Source organism: Tinamus guttatus, unplaced genomic scaffold (assembly GCF_059628265.1).
Source record: "Tinamus guttatus ecotype Peru unplaced genomic scaffold, ASM5962826v1 Tinamus_guttatus_pri_ptg000423l, whole genome shotgun sequence".
Taxonomy (NCBI): Eukaryota; Metazoa; Chordata; class Aves; order Tinamiformes; family Tinamidae; genus Tinamus; species Tinamus guttatus.
Genome location: NW_028288957.1, coordinates 1,403,273 through 1,422,864, shown reverse-complemented (window position 1 = coordinate 1,422,864; position 19,592 = coordinate 1,403,273). Strand labels below are relative to the sequence as shown.

Genomic DNA, 19,592 nt, shown 5'->3' with positions numbered 1-19,592 from the left:
CAGAATTAGTGCTGTAGCAAAAGCTACCCTTACGACCATGCACAAAGCGGCCATTTCACTCGGTGGAGACTAACCACGACTCTGGAGTTCAATAAAATTGTTATTGCTTCCCTAGGAAGGCTCACTTTACTTAGGTAACACCAGCTGCAGACATGCAGCAGGGCTGGAGGGAGTTTGCTGATGCAGGCTCTGCTTTCCCTGTCTTCATGCAGAAGGTCCTGCTCTCAGGAACGCTGAGGCGTGGGCAGCAAGAGGGGCCTTCAGGTGGACACGGGTTCTTCTGCAGGGCTTTCACAGGACAAGAGCTTTTGTTCACATAAGAGTCCTGTTCAGAAAACGCACCTCCGAGCCAAATGTTTGCAGAAGTGCAGTATGTAATTTTGAGGCACAAAATTTCAATGACACAGAATATTTTTAATGGTTTGTATTAACTATTCCTTCAACACACTGAAAGTGTCAAATCGGAAGAGCCAGCTAAGCTGCTTTACACACCACTCTCCACGTCCCTCATCACGCAGACTTGTCTTAGGAGACACCTTGAAGCCTTGCCACCCAACAGGACACTTCCAGCACCCACGTTGGCCCCTGGAGAGGGAAACCATCCCCATCACGGTGGGTTGTACAGCCACCGGGCTGGAAAGCAAGGCAGCAGAGCCACCAACACGTCATCTCCCACTGGCTTTGCTTTCCAGGAGGTAACTTTGCTTTTCTTTTAACCTTATCTACCATTGTTTACGGCAGGAAGAAAGTTGTCACCTTAAATCCCAGTTGTTCAAATTTCAGCTGTTCTTTAAGAAGATAGAACAGGTATGAAAGTAATAAAGAGCATTCACAGGTTGGCATCTTCTCTCTTTTTGGCACACTGTTTGGGGTTATATAACTCAGGGTCTGTGACTTCCAGTATTAACATCCTGAGGGAAACTAAAGATGGGGGTACCTCAGTATCGAGCTCCACGCAGCCCTCACCACGCACTCCGTCACTATCATCTCTCTGCCAAATTAACTTCTTCACTACTAAAAATGAGCACAACTCCAGCAAAATTCTGTCCATATCACAAGATAATACACCTCATTCTGAAAAGCTGTACATTACATTTTACTCAAAAACTTACCTTATATGGGGCACAATTGTATCCAGCTAAAATAAAATATCAGTTGCAAATCTGTACATAAAAGCCAAAATTCTAGCTTCATTTTGTGGATCTGGATGTCAACCTCAATGCTATTCCAAAGCAAGTTAAATGGTCAAGATACAAAGTGTGCCAGAAGAAAAAGCGTATAATTGAAATGTCAACACATCATTAACTCTTGCTAAGTGCTCCTAAATGAGAAATACAAATCTGAAAACCTGCATTATCAACAAAACATGAAATACTACCAGTTTATTTTAATACTTAATAGTGATTTTGTGGAACAAGGGTTCTGACAGGCCAGCTCTGGCAAATCTGTGGAGCTTTAGGAGGTGGCAGCTACCCTTCTGCCAAAAACTACGACCCAGGGACAGTGTCCATGTCTCACCTGCCCTGGCGGGGGCATTAAGACAAGTCATCTGCTGGTCACTTCAGCCAGCATGCAGGCTGATTGGTTTTCCAAGGACAGCAGCAACTTCCAGCAACAGTGTGGGTAGGTGGGCACAGCTATATTTCAGATCAGTACAGTTGAATCTATTACACTGCCAACCGGTATCCACATACCTTATCCATAAGGATTTGTCTGGAGTCCTTGAGGGCTGTTCCCAAACTACTCGGAGAAGGAGGTGGCAATCAGAGGAACCAAATGGCACCGTGGCTAGCAGGTACTCCCCTCTGCAGCACTCCTCCCAAAATCCAGAAAGTAACGCCCTCAGCTACTAGTGGACATCCTGTCACAGAACCACATATCCAAGGACACTAAAGGAAGCCAATACAATCAGTACTCAACCAAGTATCAGGGAATTTATCTGGGAACAGGTGAAAAAATATACCCTAAAACCTGCTCCAAAATATCTTTTGAGCAAAGTGCAAAATGAGAGCTCAACGAGTGTGAATTGCAAAGGTGATTTCAAACTTTCCTCCCACCTGTTTTAATCGTGCTGCTCACACCATAGTTTGGTATTCCTCATTGCCCTCCTGGAAGGTGACTGCATAGCAGCCACTGCAAGGAACAATAAGGTTAAGGTAGGCAAAGCAATGACTGAAGAATGTCACTGCAGAACGAGAACAAGATCTTCCAAGCCTTCAGAGGTCATGAGCAGACTAAAGGCGTGGGGAAGGTTACAACTCCTTAGCAAAGCACAATACGTGGTGCATCCACAGACTATAGGCCTTATAATGAAGGCAGATCAATGTGGAAAAAACAACAACGACAACAACAAAGAAAGTGGTAATTAACCAATTCTGCTGCAGGAGAGTTTTGATCTCTGAAAATTATTTCTCTGCTCTTGTTGGGCATTTCAGGTGCAGAACAAAATACCTAAATGTACATCTGCACGCCTCTCTATGGAATAAAATCATCCCCCCTCCAGTTCAACTACCTTTTGCTGTAATGCAGCAGTCATTTTCTTTACATTCAAAAAGGCAATACATGCATTGCAGCCAAAAATTCAGCTATTCTGATATTGGTTGGTTAGTTTTGTGCCTAATTAAAACTAGCTAGACACTTTAGCACACAATTATACAAACATCTACTATAACATACGCCCAGACAATTTTGTTTTAATCGGAAAAATACTCAAGTACGAATGATGGGCAAAGAACTCCCCGGAGGGGCAAGACTATTTCCGAATTCAGTATTTTCCATATACTGAATATTTCCATCAATGTTTTTCTTGCCATTTAATCACCTCCCTGCGGAACAATTAAAAGGAGATTTTTATTTATTTATTTTAATCCCTGGACTTAGCTCGCTCTCTGCTCTACCACAAGGGTAAAAGCAGGCTTGCCTTATTCCCAGCTGGGAAATTTCCCTGAAGACAGGCAGGATTGAGCAACACGCTGCCTAGCGAGTGCCGTAACAGTCTGAAGGGAGAACCGGGCTGACCGGAGGAGGAAAGGCACACAGGAAAGCTCTAGAGGGAGTGGAAAAGTTGTCCTCTTCATGTTTCTCCCCCAGGAGCAAGAGGAGAAGTGTTGGCTGCTCTGGGGTCAAAGCCCCATCTCCAAAACAAGGTCATCTGCTCAACAGCACCTTTCCATTCCCTAGGAACGAGGGAGCGGAAGCGAACAGCCAGGCCTCAGCACTGTGCCACCTGGGGTTGCCAGGCACGTTGAGTTTTGTTTGTAGAAACACAGTTATTTTTACTGCAGCGCCTGCTACGTCTTCCATTCACAAGCCAGGCCCCCGGGGAAGCTGCTGCTGCAGACACAAAGTAGATGGTTGTCCAGCGTGGCGCCGCCATCACCTCGAGCTGCCCCCGGGGTCTGCACGGACAGGGCCTTCCGCTCCCCGCCTGGCAAAGGCAGCTCCTGCGAGCTCCGCAAGAGGACAAACCCCTCCAGAAGGATCTTTCCGGGGGCTGATCCGTGTGGGGGGGAATCACCACTCCGGAAAAGCTCCTCCAAACGCCCGCACTGACTGCACCGCGCCGAGGATGAGGATGAGACTTGGCCTCCACTCTGCCTCCAATCACTCGGCAGGAAAATCATTGGAGAACCAATTCAGCCCGTAAACTTGTGATCTGCCTAAACTTGGCTCCCTTTGTCCATTAGTTTTAGTTAAATCTTGAGTACAAGGCCGTGAATGTGGGTTTTGGCAAAGACCTTTGTTTCCTATAAAAGAAATTATCAATTCCCTTGGCAATAGCTGCGCTGCATTACAATGTAAGGAGTGAACCACCAGCAAAATAAACACTGCTTGTGAATGCACAGAGGTATGGTCAAAGTTGACTAAGGAAAAAGGAATCAAATAAAATTGTCGATATTAAAAGGGCTAGAACATACTATAATAGTTTCGCCAAAAATAAACCAAATATTTCTTTCACAACAATTCCTATGTAAAAAGCAGAAAGCCACAGCCTAAACATCCAGCTCACACCTCTGAAATTCTTCTCTCAGAAGGCAGCAAGGGCATCACTGAAGTCAAGATTTAACCCGAGTTTATTTTTTTATATTTTTTTTCTGTTATTTTGTCTGTAAACTTGTCCATACCTCACAGCTGGCTAAAACTGGCCGCACTTTTTGATGTCCCAAAGCAGCAGCATGCAGAGGTTCTTGGAAAGGAGAGTCTCACAACCTTCCCAACTCATTACCTGCATTTTTCACTTTGGCTCCATTTCAATGCACTTTTTTTGGTATGCAAATATTTAATTCATTTGTGATTCAGCTCTGAAAAACAGCTGCAAAAATAGCAGGTTTTGCAAATCATCGGCAGCTCCACGGTCACTCGCGGGACCTCACCACTACAACAGGATTTATGTGCCAACAGCCTCTCCCTTCCAAGGGCATGGGATCCAGAGGCTTTAGGAGGGATGGAAACAAGCATTTCTTCTCACTGAAACACACTGAGCTGAAGGTGAGCTGAATGCAGAGAATGGATCTCAGTGGGAACAGAGAAATGCCAGGAGATGCCTTTTTTTTTTCTTTTTTTGGAGAGACCTGACCAAATAGACTTGAAATTCAGCATTTGCCAGCCAGTTAAACTGCTCAGGAATGTTTCCCAAGAACCTCTTCAGACAGTATAGGCAGAAGCAGGGGAAACCTAATAACCACTATTCATTTAGCTGCACCAGATCATTGAACCTTAACATTGGTCCTTTATAAGGGTGTTCCCACACCCAAACATTTATCTCTAGTTATCAACACAGCAATTGCTCATGAACGAGCCATGCTGCCACGAGAAGTGTAAAATACAAGCAGTGTGGGTTCCTTGAAGCACATACTACCTCGCTGCCTGCATTAATGGAGCGAGCACGTTATACAAGCAGATTAGATCATGTCATATTTACGACCTCAGTGCCCTGAGTGACAGAAGTTGCTCAGCTGTTACTGTCAGTGCCTCCTTCAAAAGGAACCCTGCTGACAGGATGATGAATTCAGACCCTTGTTGCCAATTAATGATTTGTAGGCAGAAGGGATTTCAATAGTTCCCATATGTTTCTGAGGGTGACTGGGATTTACATCGTCTCTAATGAAAAGAGTATTGTCTGCCTTGTCCAGATGTGGCACTAGAGCTTGGAAAATGTCATCTTGGTGGGCTGTATTTTAATAAACAAAGTCAGACTCTTCAGGGCTGGAAATGCACCGTTTCCCAAGGCACGATCAGGAATAACCTGCTTAAGGGTAAGTGAAAGCTAAGCAGGAGACCACTGGCAAGATGTGCCTAAATGATTTACAGAGCCAGGGTCAGAAGCCATTCAGCTGTTTGTCCCGGCTGCACTGCGGAGAGCTGAAACCATCGTTATGCCAGCCAGGAACATGAAGTGCATTCCCTGAACACCACTCAGGCTGGGAAGAAAACCACTGGTACCAATGCAAATCACACAGACAAAACACTCAACACCTTCCTCAGGGTAACTTTCTCTGCTTATGGGCTGCAAAAAGTTTGCTATCCCAGTGAAAGACGACAAACAAACAAACAAAAAAAACAGAAAACGCCTAACACGCTAAAACACTCTCATCTTTGCAAATGTAGCAAATTCCATGCTGGAAAACTCGCAAGGGGTGTCAGAGTGAGCTGCATGGCTGCTGCTGCATGCAGACCATCTGAATGTCCTCAGGCTAATGTCTCCTATCGACTGAGCATTGCTGAGAGCCTGCCAGCAGCAAATACCTGGCACAGTGACCTCAGTGAAACACGAGGCATCCAAAAGGGGCTCTAAAAGTGACTTTGCCATGGGCACTTACAGCCCCGCATCCTATTGATTTGGGGGTGGAATTCGGGGCTTTAAGAGTTCTGGTGTAACCAGAATAACCTTCTGCCTTGGGTACAGGCCGTAACTATAAAAACTGTTTATAGCACTGCATCTTATCACAGAAGGACAAGGTTACACCATCACAAGACCACCTTTGCAATTCCAAACTACATCCACACTCCTAATCAGCGCAGGCAAACTGTGTGACCTGGTGCTGTCCTCCCAAGGCACTTTGAAGGAAATGGAGAACCCCAAATCACCTGGGTTTTCTGAAGGCGTGCTCCATGTCAGCAGTGCCAGGGACGCTGCTCCTCTGCTGGCCCAGCCCAGATCTTCAACACAGGTTAACGTCTCCAGTTCAATCCCGTAACTCTTGGTGATTGCTAAAGACCAAAGCCTAGAGGTAGCGCAGCCTGTTCAAGTGGCCTTTGAGGCAGCATTTGAGAGAGAACTAATCACAGAATCACAGAGTGGCTGAGGTTGGAAGGGACCTCTAGAGATCATCTAGTCCAGCCCCCTGCTCCAGCAGGGACACCCAAAGCACGTGGCACAGGGTGGCATCCAGGCGGGTTTTGAAGATCTCCAGAGAAGGAGACTCCACAACCTCTCTGCGCAGCCTGTTCCAGGGCTCTGGCACCCTCACAGGAAAGAAGTTCTTCCCCATATGGATGCACCCAGTTTGCTCCCCAAACTCCCAAAGGTGACTGAAGCTAGCGCCTACACACGGCACCCAAACAGCGCATACTACCTTTGAACACAGTATTTTTAGCTACAGAGGAAGGTCCTTGCCAATATATCCAACTGATGTAGATGAGGCAGGTAGGCCATGATGTCCTCAGCTTGGGATTACTGTTCTCCTTATGGTATCAAGCACCAAGTTAGACTGATCTTCATCCACATATGGAAGAGATCTTTACTGGCAGAAGGACAGCAAAGCCAAGACAGATTTTGCAGGATCTGCTACAGATCTACTCTTTTAAGAGGAAAACACCCCAGTCAAAAACTACACTCTACATGACACTAGAGAATATTTCTCTGCAAATATATATACAGCTACAACCTTTCTCCCAGACAACTCTTGAAGAGATCTGAGCCTTATAATCTTCAGGGGAATGGTGTGAAACTGAGGTCTAAAAGATCAAGGCCACAGTTTATTTTGGATACGTGCTGAGCTATTCTATGCATCAACACTACGAATGACAACTACGAGCAGTGACTGAGGTGAAGAGAGAACACAACACTGACGTCAGCCGGAGCAGAATCACTCTGCTTCCCCCAAGAGCCATCGGTTCTTTCTGTAGCTTCAAGTACAATGCAGTAAGATGGGATTTACAATCAATAAATAATTATTTAAAAAAAAAAACACACCTACATGGAAATCTTTTCTTTTTCATGCCTATACAGGCTTTCTTCTAAGCTGCTCACTGCAAAGCAGAAGTGCATATTTCATACACAAGTACAGCAAGATATATTCTAACTGCATAACCTTATTTTATATCGTGCTTCCTTAAAAGTATTCTTTGTAACTTTCAGACTTTAGATAACTAAATTTCTTGCCAAGATCCTGATGATTCAGGAGCTCTATTCTGACCAGCAATTCCAGAATTCTCGACTGGCTACTTGTGTAGTAGCTTCAGCACACATGGAAGCATTTGCATGAGTGGGGCTTTAGATTTAACTCTAAACAGCTGAGCAACTTTGCATTAAAATATTAACCAGAAGGGGAAACAAAAACCAATTCACACCATCTCAAAATCTTTTCTTTCTCATAAATGAAGAGAAATGCATATTCTTATACATTATTAAAGCAAAAGGCATCTTGCATATGGAAATTAAACTCAAACATTCCCTGCAAAAGTCTAGGAAGAAAGAAAACAGGTTTCTGAATTTCATGAGGGAAATCCCGACACTGAGTAAAGAGAAAGTTAGGCTTCAAACACGGATGTAGCAGGAGGCAGCGGGATGCGTGACAGGGAACCAGGACCTCGCGTCACCAACGGCACCGGCACTGCTCCCTCCCCAGCAGCCCTTACCTTGGCAGGTGTTGTTCTTCTCCTCGTAGCCCGCCTTGCACAAGCACTTCCCGATGGGCACCAGCCACTCGCCCTCGGCACTGCAGTGCATCTTCGGGGCCTCCTCGGTCACCGAGTGGTTGACGCAGACGCCCGACACCTCCAGCAGCTGCGAGGAATCCGCCCCCGTGATGGTGTCGGGAAAGCGGGCCAGGTTGCGGATCACTGACGGGCACTTTTTGTAGTACACGCGCACCGAGACCAGGGCAATGCAGGCCCCCACGTCCTGGAAAGCGAGGTAAAAGCCCTTTTTGGTTAGGGGCCCGACATCTCGCACCTCCGTGTTTAGCTTCATAACTCTGTCTCCAAGGTCCAACTCAGTGAAGCTCTCATCAGCAGCAATAGTATCGATCTTGATATACTGATTTTCTTTGATGTTCCTCCCATCTTCATCATCTGATTCAAAGTAGTACATGTTAAAAGTTTCTTTGCAAGTCCCAAGCCCTCCTGGAAGGCTATTACAGTCCCTCAGGGTAAACTTGAGCTCTATGAAGATCCGGGATGCCCCTTCATTAGAGATCCAGCTGGTCAGAAGCCAGTTGTTCTGATTCTGTTCCATTACTTTGCATACTTGGTATGTGTGTATTGGAGCATAGTTTTCATCCACCTCACCAATTTCTTCCCACTGTGTAAAAAGAAAAAAGTATTACTTAAACTCAAATGAAATCTATGTTTTCCCATGGAAGGGTGCCTTGGGATTTGGAGGCTGGGGAGAATGTTAGGGGAAAAAAGTTTTTAATGGTAAGTTTTTCCATACTGCAGACTCGATATACTCCTGAAAAAGTCAAGATTACATATATATACACACTATACATATATATATATATATAAAATATATAAAGTTTATAATTTTAACCTCTTGCTTCAGACATTTCAGAAATGGGAAAACATACTGCTGGGTCTGTCCACTGTTGCTTAGACTGAGAAAACAAAAGCAGATGGGACATAAGATGGCCTTTTCCAATGCACCCACGTAGGAGAACAAAGCTATTTCCAGCCTGCCTGTCCATGTCTCCAGCTCCTTCCAGAGTCTCGTGTTATCACTGCCCAGCACCACCTCTCCAGGCTGCTCTCCTGCCTTGAAGAGACCAATGGAAAATCAGCAGAGGGGCACATGAAATCAAGAGGTCTTTGCTCCCAGACCTGGTTAGAACACTTCCTGCACATGCCAAGAGTAGAATATTTCTAATGAAGGAGTTACAGGGAATTGCAAATCCTGAGCTGCTTCTGAGCATGCCATTTGGGTTTTTAAACATAGGTTCAGCAGTTACTTCTCCCTGCTGTTTACGGGAAGTATAGAAACTGTTTTTTGTTTTGTTTTGTTTTTTTTAATTATTATTATTATTTAGTTACTTAGTTTGGCCACATTCTGAAGCACATCGCCAGGAAGAAACACTTTTTTCTGAGTCCAGCACCTAAGAGTACGTAGCACTGCAACAGTGCCTACAACAGCAATACGCAACAGTAACGTCTGCTCTGTGCTTCAGGGAACCCAAATGCCACATTGGGAGATTACCTGAACCCCCCCAAACGCACAGAACTCTGCAGAAAATCTTTGGGGAGAGGCAGTTACCATGAACAGCTCTAGCAACAATAACGATAAACCCAAAGTCATCACCCTGGCAAACCCCGTATGATGCGGAGGGTATCCCTCCATCCTGCCTCCTCGGTTAGGATGCAGGTGAGTACATCCCATTATAGCCCAGGAACGACTGGGATGACCTTAGTAACTTTCAACCTTTGCTCCTTTTGGGTGAAGATTAGAGGATCACTTGAAAAAACAGGTCAAGTGCAGTTAAAGGGATGCATTAAGCTCCAGCCAGAGGTGCTGAAAAGCATCTGCGGGCTGGAAAACCCTCGGACTGAAGAGTTTTGGGGAGTGAGAGTGTGTAGAGATGGCAACACACAGTTTATCCTCCGCAATGGGATCCTTTAGGGATCCTTTAACATGTGTTTCCAGGGAACTTGGTGGTTGCAGTGACTGTAGGGTTGCAGTAGCATCATTAATGACCTAGCTCCAAAGCCTGCTGAAAACACCCAGAAAAACTGCTTTTTCAATACCTTCAACAACCATCATGCCCTCCAGAGTTACAAAACTTAGCTCACATCCACCGCCAACTCCAGAAACTGCGTTGGTGGGGAAAAACAGAGAGAAAGCTCATTTGTTCACAAACCCAATGCAGTGATTCTACCCATTCCGTTCACACCCTAGGAGTGCTTTTAACACCATGAGGAATAAGATCCAACACAGCAAACACCATCCACCGTCTCTGTCTATGGGGCGTCCTGTGTTTTCAGCCCCGTACCCTGTATCAGAGCATGTCCTGCCACCACCACCTGCTGCCAGACCTAAAGCAATCATCAGCCAGCAAGAGAAAGGGAGGTGCTAATGAGTTAAGGCTGCTTATCTGTGCCTAATCCTCAAGAGAGAGTCGACCGGATTCTATGGGAGCCGCCGCTGTCGTGTAAAATCTCTGCTCAGTCCCTTAATCCCACCTCCCTCTTTCCTACGTGCACGGAGAAGTGCACCATTTCTTTCTCTTCCGATTAGTTCAGCCAGGTCTCCCTCACCCTGGAGGCTGCAGCCGGCCTCGCGCCGCCCTGCTCCTCCATCCCGCACGCCGCCGCGCTGGGGGAAGAGCCCCTGCACCTTCCGCACGCTCCCGACATCCCAAGTATTTCAGGCCTCAGGCAAGCGCTCCCAGCAGCAGAGGAACACAAGCAAGCTAGGAACTCCAGAGGATGGAGCGCTGCCCCGCGATGATTAATGAAATAATAAAACTCAATGCATTAATATGACAAAATCTTGCTGAAAATATCTGCATGAAAAAATTAAGCACCGCTGAAAAAAAATGTATAATATTTTAATTCCTCTCTGTAGTACAAATTTTGAGATATAAATCAAACCACTCCGCAAGATTAAAACAAAAATGCAACATTAATTTAGTGCTAAATGCTTTCTCTAAGTCTTTAATAGCCATAGGAAGGAAAGCACAAATGCGTTTCAATGTCCTGATGTTAAATCATTCATAGAAGACCTATTTCTGAATCAGAAATTTCTAGTACGCTACTGCTAGCAAGTTAACAGAAGCTAAGGCTCATTCTGCTCCATCAATAGGGAGCATGCAATTCACACAGGCCGTCTGCCTATGGAAGGCCAAGGATATCACACATCTAACTAAAAATATATGAGCTAAAAAAACATTCAATGGCACGGCCTTGGGTTAAGTGGACAATTTTAAAATACATTCGCCAGCTGTTTGCTGCTCGGAGGCTTGTTTCTAATCTCCAGGAATCCAGGATTGTAATTTGCTACCACAGCACAGCAAAAGGCTACCACTACAAAAACAAATAACTTCAAGCAAAAATTGAGAGCAGTGTTATTGCAGGGAGGTATTTCGGTATGGTTCTCCCCTTGAAACAACCACTAGCGGTGATGTGGAAGCTTCAGGCATCTCCCTAATTCCAAGCCTCACTGCTGACAATTTAGGTTTCTAACAAAATCCTAGGCATTTTCGGGATGGCTTAAGAGCATCAAGCAAGATGGTTTCCAGAACTTAGCAGAAAGCTTTTTCTACTGCCCCTGCCTCCCACTAATGCATTTTCAGGCGGTCCCTTCCCACCAGCTGCTTGGTGGGCTCCCTCGTACACAGGGCTCCTCCTCTTCCCATCCACCATCTCCAGTGTGGGGCTGTGCAGCACTGCATGGCAAGCCAGGTACCCTCTGTCATAAAAAGGGCAATTGGAAAAGCATTTATGTATTTTCTTTTTCCTGCAGGGAAAGGATAATCATTTTGTTTCCTCTTCCATCCTCCCTGGGTCTTCCCTGCACGTATATGCATCTCCCTGCCTCTGCGTGCTAGCTTGGCTAATGGCTCTGGGCTCTTGGTTCCTGTTAGGCCAGCCCCACACATTGAACAGAACCTTAATTTTCCTACCTTTTTGTTTTTCAGCTTCTTTATACATTTAACAAAGAGCTAGAGATGCAGGCAATTCTCACAGTGTAAAATTCACTGTTAAAGATCTGAAAACACACCAAAACAACATTTTCAGCCTTCCAGCAAGGCTGGTCCCCACCTGCAGACTCCTCTCTAGGAACAAATGGCACTCTACCCTGTTACTGAGCATGGGACCCTGGCAGCAAAGGCAAGCGTGGCCCAGTCTAGGCAAATTGGTGGGTGACACGGGAAAGCGCCGGAGATGCTCCGCACATTTTGCCAACAGACAGAGAAGGATGGATTTTACCCTGAGGTACGGCTATGGAAACCAGCACGACCATACTAGTGCAGGGAGCAACAAGGCATAGGGCGATGCAATTCCCACATAAGATTGTAATGGAAAACCCACAAGAGCGGCCCAGTATCGTGCTCCATGCTGATCCTGCTGTTTAGCCTGCCTTTCATCCCAGGAATACCCCGGCAGCTCTTTGATTTCCATTTATGCAGCTCACATCAAGACTTGGCTACCAACCAAGAGCCCGGAGCCCACCTCCGACATGCCCGTTTCCTCCTGCTCTTCTTCCTCCGACAACCTGCTCCTTCCCTCCCTTCACTGCTCTCCTCCCATCGCAAACACCCAACAACTTCATCCCTTCAGCTGCCTGCTAGCTTCCCACCTGCTCTGGTATTAGCAAATTAAAAGCAAATAACGAGCACAGCAGAGCAGGCTCTCCTCGATGCTGCTGCCCCACTTCAGGGAGCTCACGCCAGGCTAAACCTCCAGTGCCAGCAGTTCAGCTGCTCAGCAGCAGTGACCGTGCCACCTGTTTTTTTAACATCAGCAAGAGGACATAACCCACGTCCCTTTAAAACACAGCCCCCGAGATGAGATGCAACCACTGCAAGAGGAAAAGGGACCCTGTCCCACTCCCAGCAAGTGATGGAGACCTGAACACCGGTTACGTGATGTGCATGGCTCTTGGGCAAAATAAAAACGTAGCAGCCAGCCAGAACGCTGCAAACTTGCAAGTCTGCTCTCCTGGTGGAGAAACAGTGCCAGGAGCAAAGCAGAGACATGGCAGACAGTTCCAGCCTTAAAGGATCAACGGTGTCAGCGCATGCCATTGTCAGGTATGGATACAGATAAAATATAAATTCTCCTCCCGAATAGCTGAATAACATAAAGGGGGGAAAGGGAAAGGGGAAGACAATCAAAGTATTTCTCGTAACTCTCACTTTGGTTACCAAAGCAAAATGCAGCTGTTACTTGTACAGATGAACTTCGCTTTCCCAACACCAACGTTGATCTTTACTGTGCAAAACATGCAGAGATTCCTGCGTAGCACCCACCTGCTCTTTTGATCTGGGAGACACATTTTAAGGGCAGGAAGCAGAGCAAAAGAAAACTGCAGCAGCTCAAAATGCTTGTACTGCAGGTACCAGTTAAGGAATGAACAAAATATGGAGGGTAGCAAGGATGTGATTCAACTCCCTACTTGGGTAAAAATCTACCCTAACATAATTAACTTTAAAAGCAAAGTTTCCAAAGAAGGTATAGAATATTTTATGGTGGTTTCACACATTGTTCACAATCTGTCAAACTGGAAAAATGAAAACAACTAAGAATACCACTCTTTTGGCTATGTTTCTCATGTTTTTCTACTGAATTGCAGTCTTCTGTTTCTTACAGTGTGGCTCTACTCAAGCCTGCCAACAAGTTGAATAAATACTAAGCATCACCTTTCTCCATCCCACTACTACAATCTCTGATACTCAGAACACAAAATGCCAGTATAAGATTAGCTTAAAATCCTACATTTTTTTTCCTTTTAATGAAAACTAAAGTATCTGGATGGATTTTTTTTTCCTCCTCTGGTATTTTATGCTTCATCTTGGTTTTAGATCTCAAATTCTACCTGGATGAAGCTTTCAAGGTTTTGCGCACAATTAAGATCACTAGAAATTCCCCTTCCTCCCAAACAATTAAAGCTGAGATTCTCACACAGTTAAATTGCTTGGAGAGGTGAGAAAGACTCATGCCAACCCTGTAAGACCAGGCAACACCGCTCCCCTCCACAAACTCTAAATACGAAGGTGTAACAGAAGTTGGCTCAAAGTTACTTGAAGAAATTTAAAATAATCATTTTTGTTCAAACTACTGAATTTGCCATTTGAATGATTCCTGTCTACATATATGTACCCCTCTCTAGCTGCAATATATATGTAAAGCTTGCTGCCCCATCTCTCTCTCTTCTATTTATACAGTAGGCACTGCAATAGACTCCCTAGTAGAACTTTTTCAGTATAATATAATGCAAATTTTTGATAAATCCTGGATTGCTCTACATGCCAAGATGAGAGAAAATACAGATGCTTGTGAAGTGGAGAGATCTTCTTGGAACAGTAGCAGTAATTTGCCAAAGCAAGTCCCACCTAGAACAAGCTGGTAAGAAAGAAGAGCAATTAAAGCCTTAAAGGTTACTTGTAAAAAACGCAAACAATGACATATAGCATCCATTTGGGGAAGTGCACAATTAAAGTACCTTAAGTTGCTAAAAATGAAGCGACATCAGGAAAAAGTCACCTAGACTTCTTAGAGCTACAATCAAAGATGCAATGTTAAAAGGAAAGAGCGGGTAAGTTTTCCCCCAACTTTGATCATGCGGACGATCAATGAAAGATGTCAGGCCCGAAATCCAAATGCAAGGAGAACTCAGCTGGAGGTTGGAGCAATCAAAATTAAATAGAAAAGGAGCACCAGGCCCTCTCCTGCATGTCTAATGAGAGGCTGCACTGACCCGTTCCCAGAACAAAGCAGCTGCTTTGCTTGCAACCCCAGCTTCTGGACCTCCCCTTCCCCTCAAGGTTTGGATTTCTGTGAGTTAAGCACACAGTACGTGACCCAGTCCAGCAGCCGAGGCGAAGACGACTGAGATGAGCACGAAAGAGGTGAAAATAAAGAAATAAATAAACGCAACACCATTAAATCATTTTTCATAGCTTAATGCAACAGTCACTGCAGAACCTTTTGACAAATGCCACAGCAAACCGCGTTGACACCATACAGTTTGACACTTGGAATGCTGACAGAGCTCATTTTCAAAAGGACTCAGTGTAGCATGAGATGATTTTTAGCTTTATAACTAAAAGCTTGGATTCTTTAAATTTGCAGGGATAGTGTTAATGTTATTTATCAACTGAAGATACTGAGAGGTTCACAGATGCATTTTCAAAAGCAATGAGCAAGAAATGCTTCATTTCTTGTTTCTCTGACATGTGTCCTAACATTAAATCCACAAGAACTTATTTTGGATTTCTAATTGCCTACTGCAATTGGGATACGACTACCTATTTGGCCTATTTTCAAAGCATGTACCAAGAGCAAATGTTAATGTGGGATGGGAAGAAACAATAAACAATTATTTTGCAAAAACTAAACAACTTCAGTGATCTTCATCATTGCCAGCAGCCACCTACACTTCCTTAAAAGTAGGGAAATGCTTTCAGGAGTTCCAAGAAAGACAGAAAAATTACTCAGCCAAAAACTGCATTTCATGAAAAGAAGACTGATTAAACTACTTTTTCTAATGTTCTGGGACAAAGTGATACAATTACCCCGGTGCTGCTCTGGCAAAACCTAACCTCTGGGGCATACACCAGATTTGACCGGATTATACAAAGCCCGTACAATGGATCAGACCCTCCAGCAAACGCATTATTCTGCGCTTGTCCCCTGGTCTCTAATCTACCCAAAGCTTTTTGAAAAGATAATACGAGACCCGTGGCTTCAGCCTTGACAAGTGCACCCATAAATCAATTTCAAATCTTGCATTAATCATCTTTCTGCAATCAGGGGCTATTCAGCACAAATTTACATCTCGTTTCCGTTGGCCAAACGGCCGCATTAGAGCTCCGAAGCTTATCCAGGCCGAGATGATTACATTCCCCTCGTAAACACCCGAGGCCTCTCAGGCCGGTCGCCGCGCGCTGCTCCAACGACGCCGCGTGGCGACCAGGCCGGCCTGGAGGCGGCCTCGCGCGTCGCCACACGGGCGGCCTCGGCGCCTCCAACGCACCCAGGCGCAGGTGGCGACACAGAGAGCTGCTGGGAGGTACGTGGGCCCTCCAGAAAAATCTGCTTTTCCCGTTTGTCACACGGCTGTAATGTTGTTCGCAGCGCTGTCAGATTGGGCCTGAGCGTGCTCCTCTTTGATCGCTTCAGAATTAGGTTTGACATTTTTAATATCTAACTACATTTTTTTTGCCGTTTTGGGGGATGATCTTGCTTCCTCATGCAAGACAAACACTATCACTTACGCACGACTACGGTACCTAGCTACAACACGATCAGTGTAGGGGGTTTTTGTGCCTTCTTTCCTGCAATCCCTATAGTGAAGCAATCTGTCCTGATTGAACACAGAATAATTATTTAATTAAAGATCCTCAGCAGTCCTACATTATTAAACCAAATAACAAGCCTCACCTTGATTGCATATTCACTTTCAGTTAAGGTCTGAATCAGCAGGCTAACATCTAAAAATGAATGAACAGAATGAGTTTATGACTGTTGTTAAGTACTTACCCACTATAGGTAATAAATTATACATGTGGATGCTTGTTATGGTTATTCCACAACATAATGCAACTTTTAGTTTCTTTTCATTATATGGGATCTAATTCCCACTGCTTCAAGCTAATGCTGGTATTTAAATACTATACTGGAATTACACTGATATAAATACGGTGGATGGAAGTGCAATCTGGCCCTTGATGTCTCTTAAAAACTGGACTTGAAGAGACACAGATGCCTGCATTTGTTTACAATGGATGTCCTATACCACAAACATTTCAGAAAAGATATACTTCTGAATATGTTCCATATTTCATCAGCTATTTTTTTTCTGACCTGTAACCTAACACAACTCTTCCCTTCTGGTGTCTGGCAATCTCCAAAGAACCAAATGAACATCAGCCTGAAGTGACTAAGAAAGCAAATACGATCACTTGCTAAGTAATAAGCCAAGGTGTCTGCGGTTTAAAAACAAATGCTGCTTCAGCAAGCAGCTGTGACAATACGAAGCCCAGGAAAACCTCTTTACAAGAAGCCAAGACAACCTCAAATTACTTACCTAACCAACAGGTAAACCATGTATTAGCTGATAATATCACTGCAACACCAAATAGAAGATTTCTGATACTAGGTTGCTTTTAGTCTAACTAACAAAAGATCCAGGGCTCAAAACTTGAAACACTTCTGTACAGAAGACAACTTAGTTACTTTAAGCAATGACAGGAGTTACTTGCCACAGGGGTTGGTTCTCTGTTATTAGACATTTCATCGGGTGAACCTGCAGAAGTTTCTGCAGGAGAGCACTCAAAGCCATGAGCAAGGACTTCTTCGGACATGTGAAGGAAGAGCCACTGGGACAGCAGTCTCACTACTGGATGTAAACTGCTCTACAAGTCTTGGGTAACTTACAAGCTTAACAGCAGAATTCCAGCAACAGCATTTCACTGCTGAGCACAACCATCCTTTTTCTAGGTCCTCTTTTGGATAAATAAAGGTTTTAAATCATCTCTGTGAGAGCCCCAGACGGAAGGCACTACTCAGCACAGAAACAGAAATTGATTATTTATCCTCCTCTCTTCCAGGCCTTGCTTTCATGGTACAAAATGAGCCAACTGACTGTTCCAGCTAAACAAGAAGTTACAAATTATTACATTATTATTTCAGTTAAACCATGAAACTCTTCCCCTTTCAACCAGTGTCTCTTCAGCTTTGGATTCTTATGCCCTCTTGGTGAAACTGGATTTGTGTGGGTTTCATATAAAATGTTGAAATTTTAAAGAAAGAAAGAAAAAGATGAACTTTACGAAATAAAAAGTCCAATTCTCACCAAAAGAGCTAACAAGTATAGGAAACAGCCTTTCTGCAGATTATGTGCTTATTCAGACACCGTTAGTCTTATTAAAATACATGAACCCTGAAAGTCAGAATGGCAAAGAAACAGTACTCAGACATTGAAAAGTTGCCCCCATAAACTGTTGTGCACAAAGAAACTTTAATCATTACTTTGTGAAAGAAATTTTGTGCTAAATAAAAGAACAAACCACTCAGAAGGACACACACAAACGTGTTGTTGCATCCCTCCGGATTACCCTCAGCCCCCCAAAACTGCTTGCTTATACCACATGTTTTAAGGCTATCACTCCTCCCACTACGTTACGTGGCACGCACGTAGCCACACACGAGGACAGGGGTGGGCTGCAAATACTTATTCAGACGGACAGTACGGGGTCCGGATTTTTTCCGGCAGGAGTTTGCCCTCTGCATCCTACTAACCTGTTCCTAGATCAAGTCGCAAGCTAGTTACAGAAATCACTGTTACTCCTACTCACGAGGAAGATACGAGATAAACACCCTCACACGAAGCCAGGCCAACCTCACTGTCTTACATTGCACTCATTTGATCTGCACGCTTCTCTCCATTCCCGTATTTGTTTCTTTCAGCTACTGTCAACGCAGACAGGAACCTTTTCTTAGATGCTACTCGCATAGGAAAGCCTACTACTGTTAAAAGGAATTAACTACTGCTGCAAAAGCTATGCTTGTTTCATCACTGCTTGACGTGTAGACGCACACACCATTCCCCATTCAGAAGGGGGATTTTTCATATTTTTGTGGATCGAAGTGGCCAGAGACCCAAGCACAAAGGTGGAAATTGAGGAAAGGAAGTTTGCAATCTCTTGCGCTTAGCAATGCAACGCTCTGAGATGCTGCAAGACACTCTCTGCTTTGCAGACATTATGCACACGATGGCTTGCGGCAAGCAGCGACTGAACCCTGCCTTTACTAGAACTTTAGGGAATTGCAGGGTTCTATTTTCCTCTCTGATGGGAACGTTTCACAGCACCAGATCTTGCACTGGGACAATGCATTTCCCCAGTCTAGGAGCGACAGGCTCTGACTAGAAGTTACAGAGCTTTTTCTCAGGGAAATGAAGGCAACAGCACAGGTCTTTCCAGAGGAAGGACATAAATGCTTGCAAACACAGATCCAGGAGCCACAGCACAGGTCCACTTCACTAAATGAGTGATTTGGGATTTTCAACCCAGAAATCTTCCCTAGTCCTGACTAGTTCCTTCCATCAGCCCTCCCACGCTGAACAATAACACTTCCTTCCCCCTCCTGCAGTGACGCCCAGTGTTTCTAATGCTATTTACTTCTTCTAGCTAAGCAACGACTGGATTCCGCAGTGAATTCCCCACAAATACCCATGACAGGTAATAATCTCTCATAGCCCAACCAACTTTCCCAACTTACTGAGTCGTCATGGATAGCTGGCAGCCACTGGCCACAAAGCGCTGATGCAGCATCACGTCCATCTCCCCTGCAACCCCCTTCAGAAATAACCAAGTGCCCAGGTCAACTGACCACAGCCTTGGCACAGCCCTAGCAGGTCACACACACACACCAAACATCACACCTCAGCTCCTCCTGCCCCAGGGCCCAGCCAAGCAACTACAAAGCACCCCCTCATTTCTGCATGGCTTCCAATGCAAGGATGATTTCCTTCGCCCTTTGCTCTCTTTGCCCTGCAGAGCCAATTGAAAGAGGCACCGAAGGGTGATGCAGTGGAGCTTGGAAACGATGCGATGCTTGACCGAGGCCACCGCTAGAAAGGCACTCTCATTTGAAACATTGACACTTCAACAAGGATGCTGATAAACTGAGGAGAGTGCAGAAAGGAGAGA

At 44.9% G+C, this 19,592-nt stretch overlaps 1 protein-coding gene across 13 annotated transcripts in view; it reads right to left on the bottom strand.

Annotated features, from left to right (window-relative positions):
* The window catches only part of EPHA5 (EPH receptor A5), a 174,319-nt gene that overhangs the window by 129,689 nt on the left and 25,038 nt on the right, over window positions 1–19,592 (bottom strand). For all 13 annotated transcript variants that reach the window (XM_088531589.1, XM_088531593.1, XM_088531590.1 and 10 more), the window contains exon 3: window positions 7,861–8,524. In XM_088531589.1, coding sequence (XP_088387715.1) covers window positions 7,861–8,524 — 664 coding nt within the window. The remainder of the gene's footprint in view (window positions 1–7,860; window positions 8,525–19,592) is intronic.